We start from the raw sequence: 14,400 nt of genomic DNA, 5'->3' as shown, positions 1-14,400 counted from the left end.
AGAGTGAGAGAGAGAGAGAGATACTTTAATCCTCTAGTCAGTCTGTCTGTGAAAACAGTGCTACATATAACAATATAACAATATGATACAATGAACTGTACAACGATATATCTATACTCCATGCAATTATTTGTGCTGTACTTACATGTTCATTTGCAAATGCCTGTGTATCCACATCAACAGGACTTGCACATCACAGAGAGAGACAATTCCATGAGTAAGAGGTTGTGTATGTATGTATGAGTGTGTGTTTGAGGGTGGGTCATGTGTATATTACATGTCTACATTGCATGTGTGTTACTTAGTCGAGTTTGCCCTATTGCGTTAGTAACAGCCAAACAGAAGAAGTGCAAGTAACAGGGCTTGATGTCATTTCACACTTCTCCTTATGTCTCAAACTCCCCTGCAGATCTACAGCTCTATTCTCACGCTGCTGATGCTCGGACACATTCATTTCTGTTTTAAGTGTCATATATGCATTTTGATATGGTTGAAAAGGTTAGGCACAAAGTTCAAGCATGTACAGTAGCTGTGCACTTGCAGATGGTCCCGAGATCTGAGGGACAAACCTGAGGGCATGAACGTGTACAGTACAGAAGTGATCTGAGAATCGATTCCAGCATCTCCTGAATCCACCTATAGTAGAGAGAGAGGGCGAAGAAGAGAGAGAAGAGATAGACTTTTTATCCTCCTGTCTAAAAACTGTGTCTATTCTGCTCTCTAACTCGTGACATGAACTGCACCCTCCTTTGTATCACAGGAAGTGTTTGTGGGTTTTGTGTCATTCTGTGTCATTCTGAGGTCTACACATGTCCAATGCAAGATGTAGGTTATTTGATCAAAAATAGTTTATAAGACTAAACTGAAAAACATCTTATTTGTTAATAAATATAAATGACCATATAAATCTGTAAATAAATCTAGCTGTTGATTTAATACTTTGAACATTCATATGTTGAAGCAATACTAAGGTATTATTAAGGTATTGATCCTCAGATCAGACAGTCAGAGGGCAGAGGATGCTGGTGAGAGGAGTTATAGGAGGACGGTCTCATTGTAATCGTTGAAATGGTATTAATGGAATGGAGTCGAACACGTAGTTTTGATGTGTTTGATTTGTTTGACTCCGTCCTATTAAATCCATTACAATCATTACAATGAGCCTGTCCTCCTATAACTCATCCCACCAGCCTCCTCTGTCAGAGGTGTATATGTGTACAGATACCACTGTAATGTAGAATATTCACCATGACTCCGCTGCTCACCGCTCCCATAGACACCAAATCATCTACAACATAAACACAATGAAAATGGGATTATAGTGTTTGTACATGAGTGTATATAGTTATGTAAGTTGTATGTGTGTCTATGTTGATGTATTTTGTTTGGAACATACATTGGCTGTGATCATCCTGTCTGGCTGTAGGTCTGAACAACATAAAAGTATAAGAAGTTTGTGGTAAGAACATCTCATCATGGACAATACAGAACTAAAGGTTGATACGATCTGCATCATATTCACGAGGAGAATTCTTACCTCTGAGAATTGGTTTTCTCTGAAAAACAAATGAGGCTAAATTAATTATATTGAATATAGTCTAATCTATACAGTATGATCAAAATGAGATGATAAATTAACCCATGCCATAGGAACTTACATTAATATCAGCACGGTAAATTTGCAAATGATTTGTTTTGCAGAATCAAATGTACTCACTGATCCTCCTGCAGAGACAGACAGCTGTCAATCCTACCAGGAGCACGCCCACTCCAGAAGCCACACTTACTGCTGCCTGCCATATTTGCCCCACTATTTGGTGACATGATGACATCGGGAGAGGTCATTAGCTCTTGGACCACATTATTGTTTTTCTAAGAAAATGTGCACAGCTCTGTTTTCATATGTGTGAGAAAAGACAGCTCGAAAAGGATACTTACCCAGAATGCTTTCTTGACTGTTTGATTCCACATCACTTTCTGTGGAGCTTTGACCTCCTGGGCACATGCAAGAGAGAAGGACAGTTTAATAACAGAGTTATGCAAATATTTCTAAGAATAAACAAATTGTTTGATTAATCCTAAACCTTTGACTGAATTTACATTTGTCTATATTTGCAAAACTGGTTTATGCTCTAATAGACTAAAATATTTAGAAAACTAAATGAAACCTATTGGCTATACTTACTTTCAGTTGGACTCGCTGGGGTGTCAGTGGTCAAAGTACAGCAAACAGTCGACCCTGATGCAAAGCAAATCATTGGATCTGATTATACAAAAATACATCTAAATGGGTTGATTTTAATCAATCAAAAATCAACCTCTTTTTGTAATGAGGCAAATTTGCGATGGGAAAAAAACATGGAGAAGATAAGCTACTCTATTTGTTTTACTTATATTTGCTAACTAGATAAAGATGATGATAAAGGATTCACTGCCGTGCTAGGGGTCAAAGGGGAGGTCAAACCTGGTGAGGAGAGATTACTCATATTACACAAGAACAAATGTAAATTAATATAATATCTAAGGTATTTCAATAAGCAGAAAGAGAGAAGTACAATACACATTACCTACAAATCAGATGGACTAAAAATGGTTAAAAATCTGGACTGAAATTACAAGCAGCTATGAATCTATTAGTTAACCGGAGCTTTAGTGAATGAATGTGAACAAAGATATTGTACTTGCAAACTAAGTTTAAATTGGTGGATCTACTTACTGGTAGTTGGTGTCACTGTGGTGTCTGGGGTAAAGGTACAAGTAACAGTCGAAACAAATGGGAAGCAATATGATTACACAAGAATAAGGTTTTACATTCACATTTGGGTCACTTAATTTTACAGGCCCGTAATCTTAACGCTTGACTGTATAATTGGAACTTGCAGAGATGGTAATTTAGAGGCCCAACACACCTTCTGTAGGACTCACTGTCGTGCTGGGAGGCAAAGTAGATCTAGGACCTGGAGTCAAACCCACTGAGAAAACATATATTAATGAAATTAGCATTTTATTCATGATCGTATTAATGATCATCATGGTGTTGTTGGCCTTTTGAAATACCTTTATGATTTATCTATTCAAAGTGAGCAAAGTAGGACTATAAAAATCACTACGGACAGGTGGCTTCTAGCCCTGGTAGATTATATTTCTCCTCATTATAGAGATGATAAGACCAATTCATAAGGTGATAAAGTCTTTCAGGACAGATAAGGTGTTGATTGTTGTTTACAGCTTCCTAGAATAAAGTCACCATGTTATCTAACAGCAGAAGCATAACAGCGCATAGATACGATCTAAACACTCGACTAGATGAACACAGACATTCTATTACTTGTGCTGATGATCCCAGACATTGGTGTTGATGCTGGTGTCATATCTATAGAACAGCTTAATTTACACATTAAGACAATTATTCTTATTGCTGAAACTTTTGTTGCTTTAAAATAACAGCAGTGCCACTATAAAAGCACACATGTGTAGCCTACCTGCCATAGAAGGTGTCTGTATAGTTGTTGGATCACTGATGTGAACTCCCACCAGATCTAAAATCATTTGGGATTGAAATGTGGTATTTAGTTAGTTGGTCAGAATGAAGATAGTCATACTAAGAAGATGCTAAAATCAAAGTGAGTCAGATCATGAAGACCTACAGCCCTGATAGATTTGTTTAGATAATGACTCACGTGCAAAGCTTTTCCCATCACTGCGTGGAGAGAGAGAGTTTGGTCCTGAGCTCACTCTGTAGTCACAGTTTACCTCCTTAAGCCTCACTGACTGTAGAGTTCTGATAATATCCCTCTCAGTTACATTGAATCTACAGAACCACTGTTTGGAACCTTTGCTTTTTTCTTTCCAGATCTCTGCTGTGAAGGATGGCTGACTCTCCTTTCCAACATACAGGTTACAGGTGGAGTCAGGACTGACGGAACCACGAATCAAACAGATGATGGTGAAGTCCTCATCAAAATTGACTGTTATGTCTGGTTTTGGATCTGTTAGGAAAGGACAGAGACTCCTTTTTACATCACTCTCTTTGAATGTAATGTATATGTCACAAGTGACACTGACTCTAACTAAACTAGAGCCTCCCATTCTATTTATAGTACGTATCAGCATGTCTTATTTGATATCATGCATATTTATGATGTTTAATCATGTGTCCTGTGTGTTTACAGCGATTGCCTTTCACTTAATTCCTTACATTCTCACGTGTGAAATCAAATTGAATCACACGGACAATTTTGCTTGCTTGTATGGTGTGGAGTGATTCCACAGATCTCCCTCTCCCTGCTCGGGAGGAAGAGACAAACCCTGTTCGGGTAGAGCCAAACTAATCCTGCTCGGGTAGAACCGAATGAACAAACCCTGCTCGGGTAGAACCGAATGAACAAACCCTGTTCGGGTAGAGCCAAACTAATCCTGCTCGGGTAGAACCGAATGAACAAACCCTGCTCGGGTAGAGCCAAACTAATCCTGCTCGGGTAGAACCGAACGAACAAACCCTGTTCGGGTAGAGCCAAACTAATCCTGCTCGGGTAGAACTGAATGAACAAACCCTGTTCGGGTAGAGCCAAACTAATCCTGCTCGGGTAGAACCGAATGAACAAACCCTGTTCGGAAGGACCTGAATGAACATTGGCCACCGATCGGGAATCAACTGCTGTGTTAGTTTGTCCCGTTGCTTCTAGTTAGCCTACAGCCCTAAATCCCAGCCTATTTATACGTTTCTAATAGGGCCGTAGTGATACTGTGTATTACTGTGTCAAGCTGAGTTTATAAAGAACCTTTTATTGTACTTTGGCCTGTCTCTGTGGTTGTTTTCCGTGGGATCTTAGAACTCTACTTTTGACATGTACATTTCAAATATGTATTGTCTTCATAACAAATATTTTTTAAATGACATTGGATGAGATTGTGATTTAAACAGAATCATTCAAGACAATCTGAATATAACATTTCTTACCAAGAATAGTAAGAGAGACAGAACCACTTTGCATCGACGGATAGTACGTTTCTACTGTGTAAAAACATCTCAGTTTGATCTCAGAAGATGAACTTTGACCTGCCCACGAGAGCAGCTCAGTCCCCGTGAGTGAACATGTATAGGGTGAGTGTTTAGGATCTCTCCCCTCTGTGTAGAAGTAATAGTGAGACACAGAGACAGGTGGAGGAGTCTGACAGATGAGTCTCTCTCTCTGATGACTGAAGAACTCACTGTCAGCCTGGGAGGAGGTGGGTCTCTTTGAAAGTTGCATTTAAAAAACATTACAGGTAATCCATACATACTAACAGTATGGAAAATCCATTAATAAAATGTTAAACTATCAGCATTTATGTTTGTACAAAGTACAGTAAATCCTGTCATTATGTGAAATGAAGACGTTTAAGAAATACGACAGAAGATCTCATTTTCAGAACGAGCATAATTAATACGGTATAACAGTGAAGTGTATCATTGTTTAAACCACCAACTTACCCTGAACAGTGACTGAGACAGGGTCACTTAAAGGAGATGTGTGAGACTTCCATACAGTGTAGTAACATGTCACTTTGACCACAGCTGGAAATGTTGGACCAGACCTCTTGAGCAGCTCAGTTCCTGTTATTGTCTGCGTACACGATGAGTCTGGAAGAATCTTCTCCCCCTCCATGTAGAAGTAACAGTCAGACACAGGGAGAGAGGGAGGAGTCTCACAACTCAGCAGAACTGATTCTGTCTCTCTGATGACTGTAGAACTCACTGTCAGCTGAGGAATGTCTGTGAGAATAGGGGAATTAAGTATTTTGTGGTTTTGAGAAATGTACTGACAGTCTAATCCCTCCTTGTTATTTAAGACTTAAGGATCTTGAGTCAATTACTTTATGCGGTGACAGTATGGGAAATGAAGGAGATATAATATATTCCTTGATTGCTTCATGTAATAGCTAATGACAACACACAGTATGATAACATATCCCAAGAGGAACATGGTAATGATGGCACAACAGTACATTGTTTACAACCATTCAAACAATCTTCTTACCCTGAATTGTGACTGTTGACGGCTCACTGTATATGGATCTAAACTGTGAACCTGTAGCACTGTAATGACATTGTATTTTGACCTCAGCTGGTGAACTCTGACCTGTCCACTTCACCAGTAGTGTTCCTGTGAGTGTCTGTTGACAGGGTGATGGTAGGGTGAATTCTACTTGCCCTTCCATTTTGAAGTAACACTCAGAGACAGATGGAGGAGTCTGGCAGTTCAGCTGAACTGAGTCTCTCTCTTTGATGACTGCAGGAATCACTGTCAGACTGAGCCGAGGAAGATCTGTGAGATCAGAGGGATGATGGAGTGTCTTTTTTAATTGAATCATAAATTAATTTTCAATGTTTAACTAGTCATACAGATAACGTACCACTTAATATTATATGAGTTTGAAAGAGAAAAACAATTAAGACACTGTTGTCTATTTAAGCAATAAACAATGAGAACGTGCCAGGAACAGCCCTTAGGAGGGAGTTATCACACAATAATTCTCAGCTTCGATGGGCATTTAGCTTTTGTAAAACGGTTGCCAACATTTAAACAAAAGATTAAGGACATGTCTTTCATTAAAGACCTATTATTGTGTTTTATTTTCATCCTTCCACCAGGACAAATGCTCATTTTGGGACGTTGCTATATGGGCACAGCCAAACAACAGAAGAAGTGGATTTTTCTGACCAGAACTGTCCCAGAGCTTGGGGAAGTGTGTCTGCGCTTGTGCTGCAGCGGCAGGTGCACAAGACAAAACATTACCAGCATGATACATATCGGTGAATCGCTGTGACAATGAAATACAAGTGATAGTGTAATCAATCTGTAATAACTACGTAAAAAAATCTTAAATTATTATGTAATAATTATTATTATATTATAAATTATTATACATTATTATGTTATTATAAAGTGTTAAATTATTATGTGACGTACAGTCATATCCAGGTCCTGATTGGTCAACAAGCTTATTTTCCGCTTCAAATAGTGTTATTTGACGCATCAAACAGTGTTATTTCACGTGTATCTTGTTTGAAATGCAAAGACCCAAATGGCTTTCCATACTTTCCAGTGAATGACACAGTGACGTCATGTACAGATGCGCGTAACTCTTGGCTGTAGTAAGAAAGCCACGCCATCTGCGCCCATTCAACATAGCCTAGATTTACGCTTTTATTACTTCTAAACAAAATCACTTTTGGGGAGCTCTCCTACGCTTACAATGATGTTTTGATTCTTGCTTGAACAGTCGCTAAGATTATATTTGGTTGTGATCTTTGTAAAATAACTATTTTGGATGCAGCAAGTTGTTAGCTAGAATGCTAAACACTCACTGACATAGCAATAGGCTGTAGCAAAAGATAGCCAAAGAGACATTTTACTGGTTGAAGTTTAAGTTATTTTTAAGTATAATGCGGTTGATTTGCGATGACGACACAAACATTATATTAAGCAGGACATTCATATGAGCCTTAAACTCCAATTATAATCCAAAAGTAGTATGAAATGCAAACATATGCAACATGTAAATAAAGGCTTTTTTTGTTGGCGTACTAGAAAAACTCCCCCATGTTCTGTCACCATAGTGGATTGAGCAGTCAAATGGAATAGTGAATAGACTATTTTTTGTGTTTGCAAATGTTGCCGCATGAGAGAGATGCGCCAAACGTTTGCAAACACAAAAAAATAGTCTATTCACTATTCAATTTGACTGCTCAATCCACTATCTCATCAGCCCAGCCAGGCAATTTATAGACTTGATCTCCACTGTAAAAAGCATTTAGATATTATATCCCATTTATTTTAGACTAGCATTTGGTTTTCAACAGCAGAGATTTGTATTAACCTTGCTGTCTGTCTCCGACGTTTGCAACATTGTTTCAATATTGACATTTGATCACCTCCAGCTGCCCCATAGTAATGAACGAATGTGTCGGGATGAGACAGTCTGGCAGCTTTTCTTAGCCAGTCAAAATCAGGAATCAGTATAATTTTTATGGATATATACAAAGAAATGCCAATAGAAAAACACGAAATGCACTTAATTTACTGTCATTCCAGCTTCAGTTTGAAGTGATTATGTTAACTTTGTACTGTAGTTGGCTAGCTCCTCTGAATAGTGTCCTGGAGAGAGAGCTCATTTTCAATGCCAGGCAAAATCGCGCATCGTGTCAATTGCTCATTGTTATGGCTGAATCCCCCCCAAAATCTATAGAAAACAGCTTAAACAAATGCAAATGCAGCTTCTTTGCTGTTATTCTGGCTGCACTGTTTGACGTGACTGTGTTAGCCGAAGTTGCCGAGCTAGCAAGCAAGGCATAAGAACATTGACAGCCATCATGACAATGGAACATTTAGAATGATCGACCAGCTGGCTTGGGTACCAACCCTAGATTTGTGTCGGGACTACACGGAGTGTACCAAACAGTCGGGGCATGGATTTTACAATGTGTCGAAAGCATTCCACAGGGATGCTGACCGATGTTGACTCCAATCCTTCCCACAGTTGTGTCAAGTTTGCAGGATGTCCTTAGGGTGGTGGACCATTCTTGATACAGGAAACTATTGAGCGTGAAAAACCCAGCACTGTTGCAGTTCTGGCACCTGCTACCATATCCCGTTCAAAGGCACTTAAATCTTGCCCTTTCCCCCTCTGAATGGTATACATACACAATACATGTCTTCAATCTGTCTCCTCCCCTTCATCTATTTATTGATTTAAATGGCTTTAACAAGTGACATCAATAAGGGATCATAGCTTTCACCTGGATTTTCCTGGTCAGTCTATGTCATGTTAATGTTTTGTATACCCAGTGTATACAGCATCTCGTGGAAGGATGAAATCTTATGGATGAATTAATCAAAATAACATTTTTATTGAAAATATGTCAATCATTATTTGAATATTTTGGTAAACCGTTGTTTTGTCAGGTAGCCCAAAAAGTTACATATTGCAGCTTTAAATTCATAATAATGATACTGACCTTCGGCTTTGATGTACTGGAAGGTATCTAGACATAACAAAATGGGTCATTATCATGCTCTTTTTGCCATTATGAAAAATAAGAAAACATGAGATGGGAACACTTTACACAAGTTGGCGAAGCAGAACAGTCTGTAATGCATTCACAGCCATGTTATCAAGCAGTGGTCATTCTTATCTGAACAAAATGTAAAATAATGACAGAGAAATATAAATCAATAGGATGATCAGTGGAATAAGACACACTTATTATAACCATAACATGTTGAAATATTAAGAGTTCCTAAAGTAAAAGACTAAAAGAGGGGAAAGAAGAATGGAATATCCTGTAGCACAAACAGATGGAGCGGAAAAATAACTCACCGAAAAGGAGGATGAGCAAAAACAGATGACCAGCCATATCAGGGATGAACAATGTCATTTTTTAGAGAGCTACATACATACTGTTAGTCTGACTTTACAGAAGATGGTGGCTGTGACTGGGACAAAGAATACATGTTTCAATAGAAATGTAGATGTGGGGCTTGTTCACAGGAAAACCACAGATTTCTCATATGGCAACTGTGGGCTAATGTCATGTTGCAGAGGACAAGGAGGCTGAACATTCAGAATCATTTATCTGTAATTATTTTTAGGTTCTCAAGCTATCTGTCTTTAACAGATGTTATTTTGTATTATTATTGCCGACAATTCGATTTTTAAAACCAAACTAACATGTCTGTCTGAGATTTTTTTTTATCTTCGACTTTTCGTTTTAAGTTTTTAACTGCTGCACAAAGTTTAAATGTAGAAGGGTTTTCATATTTCATTTATGTTTGGTGAGTCATGTTTAATAATATGCCAGAGCAGTGAAGGTAAACTAATAAGCACAGTAAATGAAAGGAAAGGAAAGGAATGAAGGAACGGAGGAGAGAAGAAGCGAGTTCACACTACTCGGACTGATCAGTTTACATTGAATGCTCTAACTGGTACCTAAATGTCAGCACCTGTTCAGGTAAACCGCGTGCTTTGCTGCGGTGTTGCTTGAAGTGCATAACATTGAACGTGTGTAGGCTGAGAATGCAGTTGCTGTTTTTAAACTAACGTTTTTATGTAGCCTAACTTTGAGATGAACCGTTTGATCATGCCACCTAAAAAAAAGCAGCAGCCGCCGAAGAAGCAACGTCATCTTCTGACGTGCCCAAAAAATATGGAAAGTGTCGGGAAAAGCTAAATCAGGTTTGTAAAACCATGTGCGGTTTAGGCCAATTTGAGTAGCCTAATTTTACGGTTATTTGGTTAGATTACGGTTGATACATGTGTCCATTTCATTGTTAGAATCCAGCAAAGCACCTGCTGTGGCACGGAGAACTCCTCTTCATCCACCTACGATGGTAATGGTTAGCGCCGAAGGAGTTGAACTCTCGAAAGGGGGTCTCGTCGCAGGCCATTCGCGGATACATAACAGAAATATCCATCTGTGGACCTGGTGAGGTTGAAATACATGATACGCAAGACCCTGTGAGGACATCAACTCGATAGCAACGGCGCACAGGGGAGGTTTCGGGTAAGTGACCCATGCATGTCTAAATCTTAAAGTAAATGCCCAGTGTTTCCAGATTTCTATGAAAAAGGACCAATAATTTACAATATGAGTGAAATGGTTTTCCTTCCCAAAAATTGTAATTGAGTATGTCAAAGCAGCTTTCCAGTTTGAATTGTGTTTTTTATTTATAAATTACTACATTGGGCAATTACATACCATTTCCAGTGGCACACTGACTCGCGTAATGATGAAGCCATAGGCTACTACTCACGGTGATGGCCAATGCGCTCCTCTTGGCAATATCCTATCTTAAGATGAGCTACTTTGAAAAACAGTGCTGCTGGTCACTAAAAATTGGGAGTTGAGAATTATATTGGTTCTACAGACAGTCTTCTATTTTTAGGAGTAGACATTTGCTTTCCAAACTATGTTTTTCCCCGCAATTTGTATTTTGAAATGTGCAAACAGACAGCTGCAACCAACTATCTACATATAATCCATGGATGGCAGTTCCCGTTCAAATCAGGACTGGCAGCCATTGCTAGAGTACCCATGAGTTACCACTCAAATTTCCAGGGTAAAAGGTTCCAAAAATCTATGTATTATGTCTATGGCCACAACACAACAAGCTGTACATTTGGCATGCATGCTGCCCAAATTGCAGCCTTCCCGACAGTAGGCAACCAGTAACTGCCAAAATAAAGGAAACAATTGAGTAAATGAGGGACACAAAGTTTATGGTGTGTGTGTGGGGTGTGTTTTCCTGCCATGGTTTAGGTCAGTTTGTAGAATTTATGCCAAGGCGCATCGAAGCTGTTCTTGCAGCAAACACCCTTTTGAAGACACTTTGTTGGCGTTTTCTTTATTTTGGCAGTTACCTGAATGTGCTTGTGATAACAAGACAGTTATTTTTGAGGAACTATTGATACTCTGTGGCTAAATATGTTCTCTGGTGTATTTTGAACATTGTGAACAGGCTCCCTTGGTTGGTTATAAAATAAGTAATTTGTTTTTTTGCCTCTTGGGCCCAGCCCCTGACTCACATAATTGACCAGTCACATTTAGTTATTATGCAGTTTATTTTTTCAGTTACCCAATCAAGGCTGGGCCCCCCATTTACCCACATGGGGCCCATACCTCTCCTCCCCCCATCTGATGATTAGCAGAGTGGCAGCAGGAAGCTGTCTACACTCATTGAGAGCGGGCTCCTGAATCCTCCTGTGTTTTGCGGTTGCAGTAAAAATATATAATATATCTAATATATTATAGTACAATGTATGAATATATTTGTGACTTTTTTTTCTGGCTTCATCGGCTGGAAGCCCCTTTGTTAATCCGGCCCTGGGCGTACCCCGACATCAGAATGGTGTGGGCATATACCTGTTTCAAAAAAGATGAAATCAAGTATACTGCTGATTGGCCAGCTCAGCCAATGAGCCAACATGATATAATGTTCAATGAGGAAATGGCAAGCATTATCGAAATGGTCTGTTTCGTGTTGCAAGTTTAGATGTTTTTTTGTTTGTTTGTTTTATCAAGTTATGCTTTGGCTACAAATACGAGTGTAGGATTAGTGATGGGGAAACAAAGCTTCCTGGAGCATTGAGATTTTCCAGCTAATTGTCTGAAATAGGTTAACTACTCATGGTTTTGATCAAGTGCACACTAGTGACACCTGCTGGTCTAAAGAATTTATAGCAGCCAAATTATTATAGATTATGTCCCACACCCCATAGAGTGTGTGCAGTGTAGCCTTTTTGTCTTCTACCAATCAGGTGGTTGTTTGATAAAACAAAGCTTTGGACGTCATTGACCACGTGCTTCTGATAAAGTGATAAGGGCGTCAGCACTCTGCAATTTCAACGCATGCCTCAGAGCTCAGGCATCAACATTATTTGGGTACGAATTAACAGAACATAAAAAAATGTAAAGTGTGATATCCACTGGATAGTTACTTTAATAGGCTCCTTGTGGCAACTAGGCTTTGTTAACCCAAGTAATTAAATCAAGAAAAATGTGATCCAAGGTGAATGGACTTTATTTTCTGAATGTGATAGTAGCTTACCTGCCAAATGAGCCAAACTTCATGGTACCAGTTTTGAATATAAAGTGGTGTGTTTATTAGAAAAGTCAACATTGTATGACAAACATATTGAACATGGGCTTGCTGTTTAATATAATGTAGCTCAACGTGTGATCACTCTGCCTTGCCAGCTTGCAGTCAGGGGTAGGGTCAAGGAGCCCAAGCCAAAGGCCACTGAGAACACTGATCCCAATGTGGAGAAGGCTCCAAATGCTGCCAAGGTTGGAGCCAAGAAAACTACGGACAAGGAAGCCGGTAAACTGAATCCACTGAATTGATTGTGCTCATCACTCCTAGGATTTAGACATCACCCTATAATCTGCCCAATTGTATGGGATCATTGTTATTGAGTTACACCCATTGCAATGGAGGACATTTAACATTGCTCATTCAACGACTTGTACGGGTATCTCACTTCTCCTCATGGTGTCCATGATTGCATGCATACACAGACATCACTAACTCTTGTCTCTAGAAGCTGAGAAGAAAAAGGCTACAGCCAAAAAGCAGAAGGAGAAACCTTCAGAGGCAAGTGTGGTTTCAGTTATGTTCTGACTATTGGCATTGTTCAAGTGGTTTTGGTGTATAGGTACTTTTTTTTTTACACTTTTGTCATTGGTACTGTTCCCTAATTGGGCTTTACCATGGTTAAATTGAATCTCAAATGGTAAATGCTACCACAAACCAGCAGCATTGCAAACCTGTCATTTTCATCTTTCAGGATGCAAAACTCAGGAAGTCCGCAAAAGCATCTGCTTCCAAGGTGGCCCCTGCTAAGAAGCCCAAGTCGAATAGGACAATGGGGAAGAGGGGACAGCTGAGGATCTACCCAAAGCACAGAAGACTACCAAGGGTGAAGTGGCAGCCAAGAAGGGTGCAAAGGCCAAAGCTTTCCAGAAGCCTGCAGAGGGTGATGAAGGGGACACTGCTGCTCCTGAAGCTACAACCACAGGGAAACGAGGCAAGGGGGGCAGCAGCAGAGTGACTGCACTCCTTTTATCCACTTTATATGTTTTTAAATAAAGCAGTTTTTTGTACTACTTGTTTGTGGCATTTAAGTGTAGGCCTAGCTGCTGTAAAATGTAATCTCCACTTATCCTGTAGATACGTGTTGGTGGTAGCTAGGGGCTTGTAAAGATGTTTAATGATTCACTGATGCAAGTTTATATATATATATATATATATATATATATATATATATAAATAAAAAGCTGTTAAGTTCTTGTTTCTTGCACCTGCTTAATCAGTACCCTCTTCTGCCAGATTAATTGTATCACTAGTACAGTGACTTCCCGGTTCCTGGAAAATATTGATGGTTAAGTTGTTTTCTACACGGTCAGGACTTTGTTGTTCATCCATCATAGGTTGATGACCATGACACGATTCGTTGGGGAAATCTGGTACAGTGAGTGTGCAGATGGTTTAGATCAGTCTGAGCCTGGAACACACTGGACATGATATCTTGGTACCAGTCTCCTGAGGGACGGCCCTGATACTGGTCTTTCGCTGTTCTCTCCACCATGGAATTTTTGATGCTGCTGGTTTGTGGTAGCAGTCTATCTATAGAGTTAGAACTAACCATCTCAGAATAAACATTTCCCATAACTATGAAGCTATGGGAAATTATTCAAAACTTTTCTGTTATGGGTCAGTGCCCACAATGGTGCAATGCAACATGTTGTACCATCTCAGTTTGTCCACAAGGGGGTGCAAGAACTAATTGGGTCTTCAGTTTGAAGGTACCCAAACCAGAACATTGCTGTCCACTGGTGCTCCTGGTTCTTTATTCCCT

At 39.4% G+C, this 14,400-nt stretch overlaps 1 protein-coding gene and 1 long non-coding RNA gene across 2 annotated transcripts; both read right to left on the bottom strand.

Annotated features, from left to right (window-relative positions):
- Positions 1–1,407: 1,407 nt before the first annotated feature.
- On the bottom strand, positions 1,408–2,633 carry LOC120041266. Its single transcript, XR_005475868.1, has 4 exons — positions 2,186–2,633; positions 1,939–1,995; positions 1,718–1,810; positions 1,408–1,556 (listed from the first exon to the last, which is right to left on the bottom strand). It is a non-coding gene; the product is annotated as an uncharacterized LOC120041266 (long non-coding RNA).
- Positions 2,634–2,739: 106 nt separating this feature from the next.
- LOC120041268 lies at positions 2,740–10,430 on the bottom strand. The gene is made up of 5 exons (XM_038986202.1): positions 10,370–10,430; positions 5,474–5,755; positions 3,681–3,989; positions 3,483–3,539; positions 2,740–2,972 (listed from the first exon to the last, which is right to left on the bottom strand). The coding sequence occupies exons 1-5, from the start codon at positions 10,428–10,430 to the stop codon at positions 2,893–2,895; spliced, it is 789 nt and encodes a 262-aa protein (XP_038842130.1). The 3' UTR covers positions 2,740–2,892.
- Between the last annotated feature and the right edge of the window lie 3,970 nt (positions 10,431–14,400).

This window comes from Salvelinus namaycush, unplaced genomic scaffold (genome assembly GCF_016432855.1).
Source record: "Salvelinus namaycush isolate Seneca unplaced genomic scaffold, SaNama_1.0 Scaffold429, whole genome shotgun sequence".
Taxonomy (NCBI): Eukaryota; Metazoa; Chordata; class Actinopteri; order Salmoniformes; family Salmonidae; genus Salvelinus; species Salvelinus namaycush.
This window is presented reverse-complemented; position numbering and strand designations above follow the sequence as displayed.

What these genes read in the sequence shown, in the direction of transcription:
- LOC120041268 (XM_038986202.1), bottom strand. Translation starts at nt 10,430, where the DNA reads ATGGCCTGCGACGAGACCCCCTTTCGAGAGTTCAACTCCTTCGGCGCT. An exon ending in CGGCGCTAACCATTACCATC is followed by an intron (nt 5,756 to 10,369) that starts GTAGGTGGATGA and finishes CTATTCTCACAG; the next exon opens with ACATTCCTCAGCTGACAGTG. An exon ending in ACAGACACCTTCTATGGCAG is followed by an intron (nt 2,973 to 3,482) that starts GTAGGCTACACA and finishes ATGTTTTCTCAG; the next exon opens with TGGGTTTGACTCCAGGTCCT.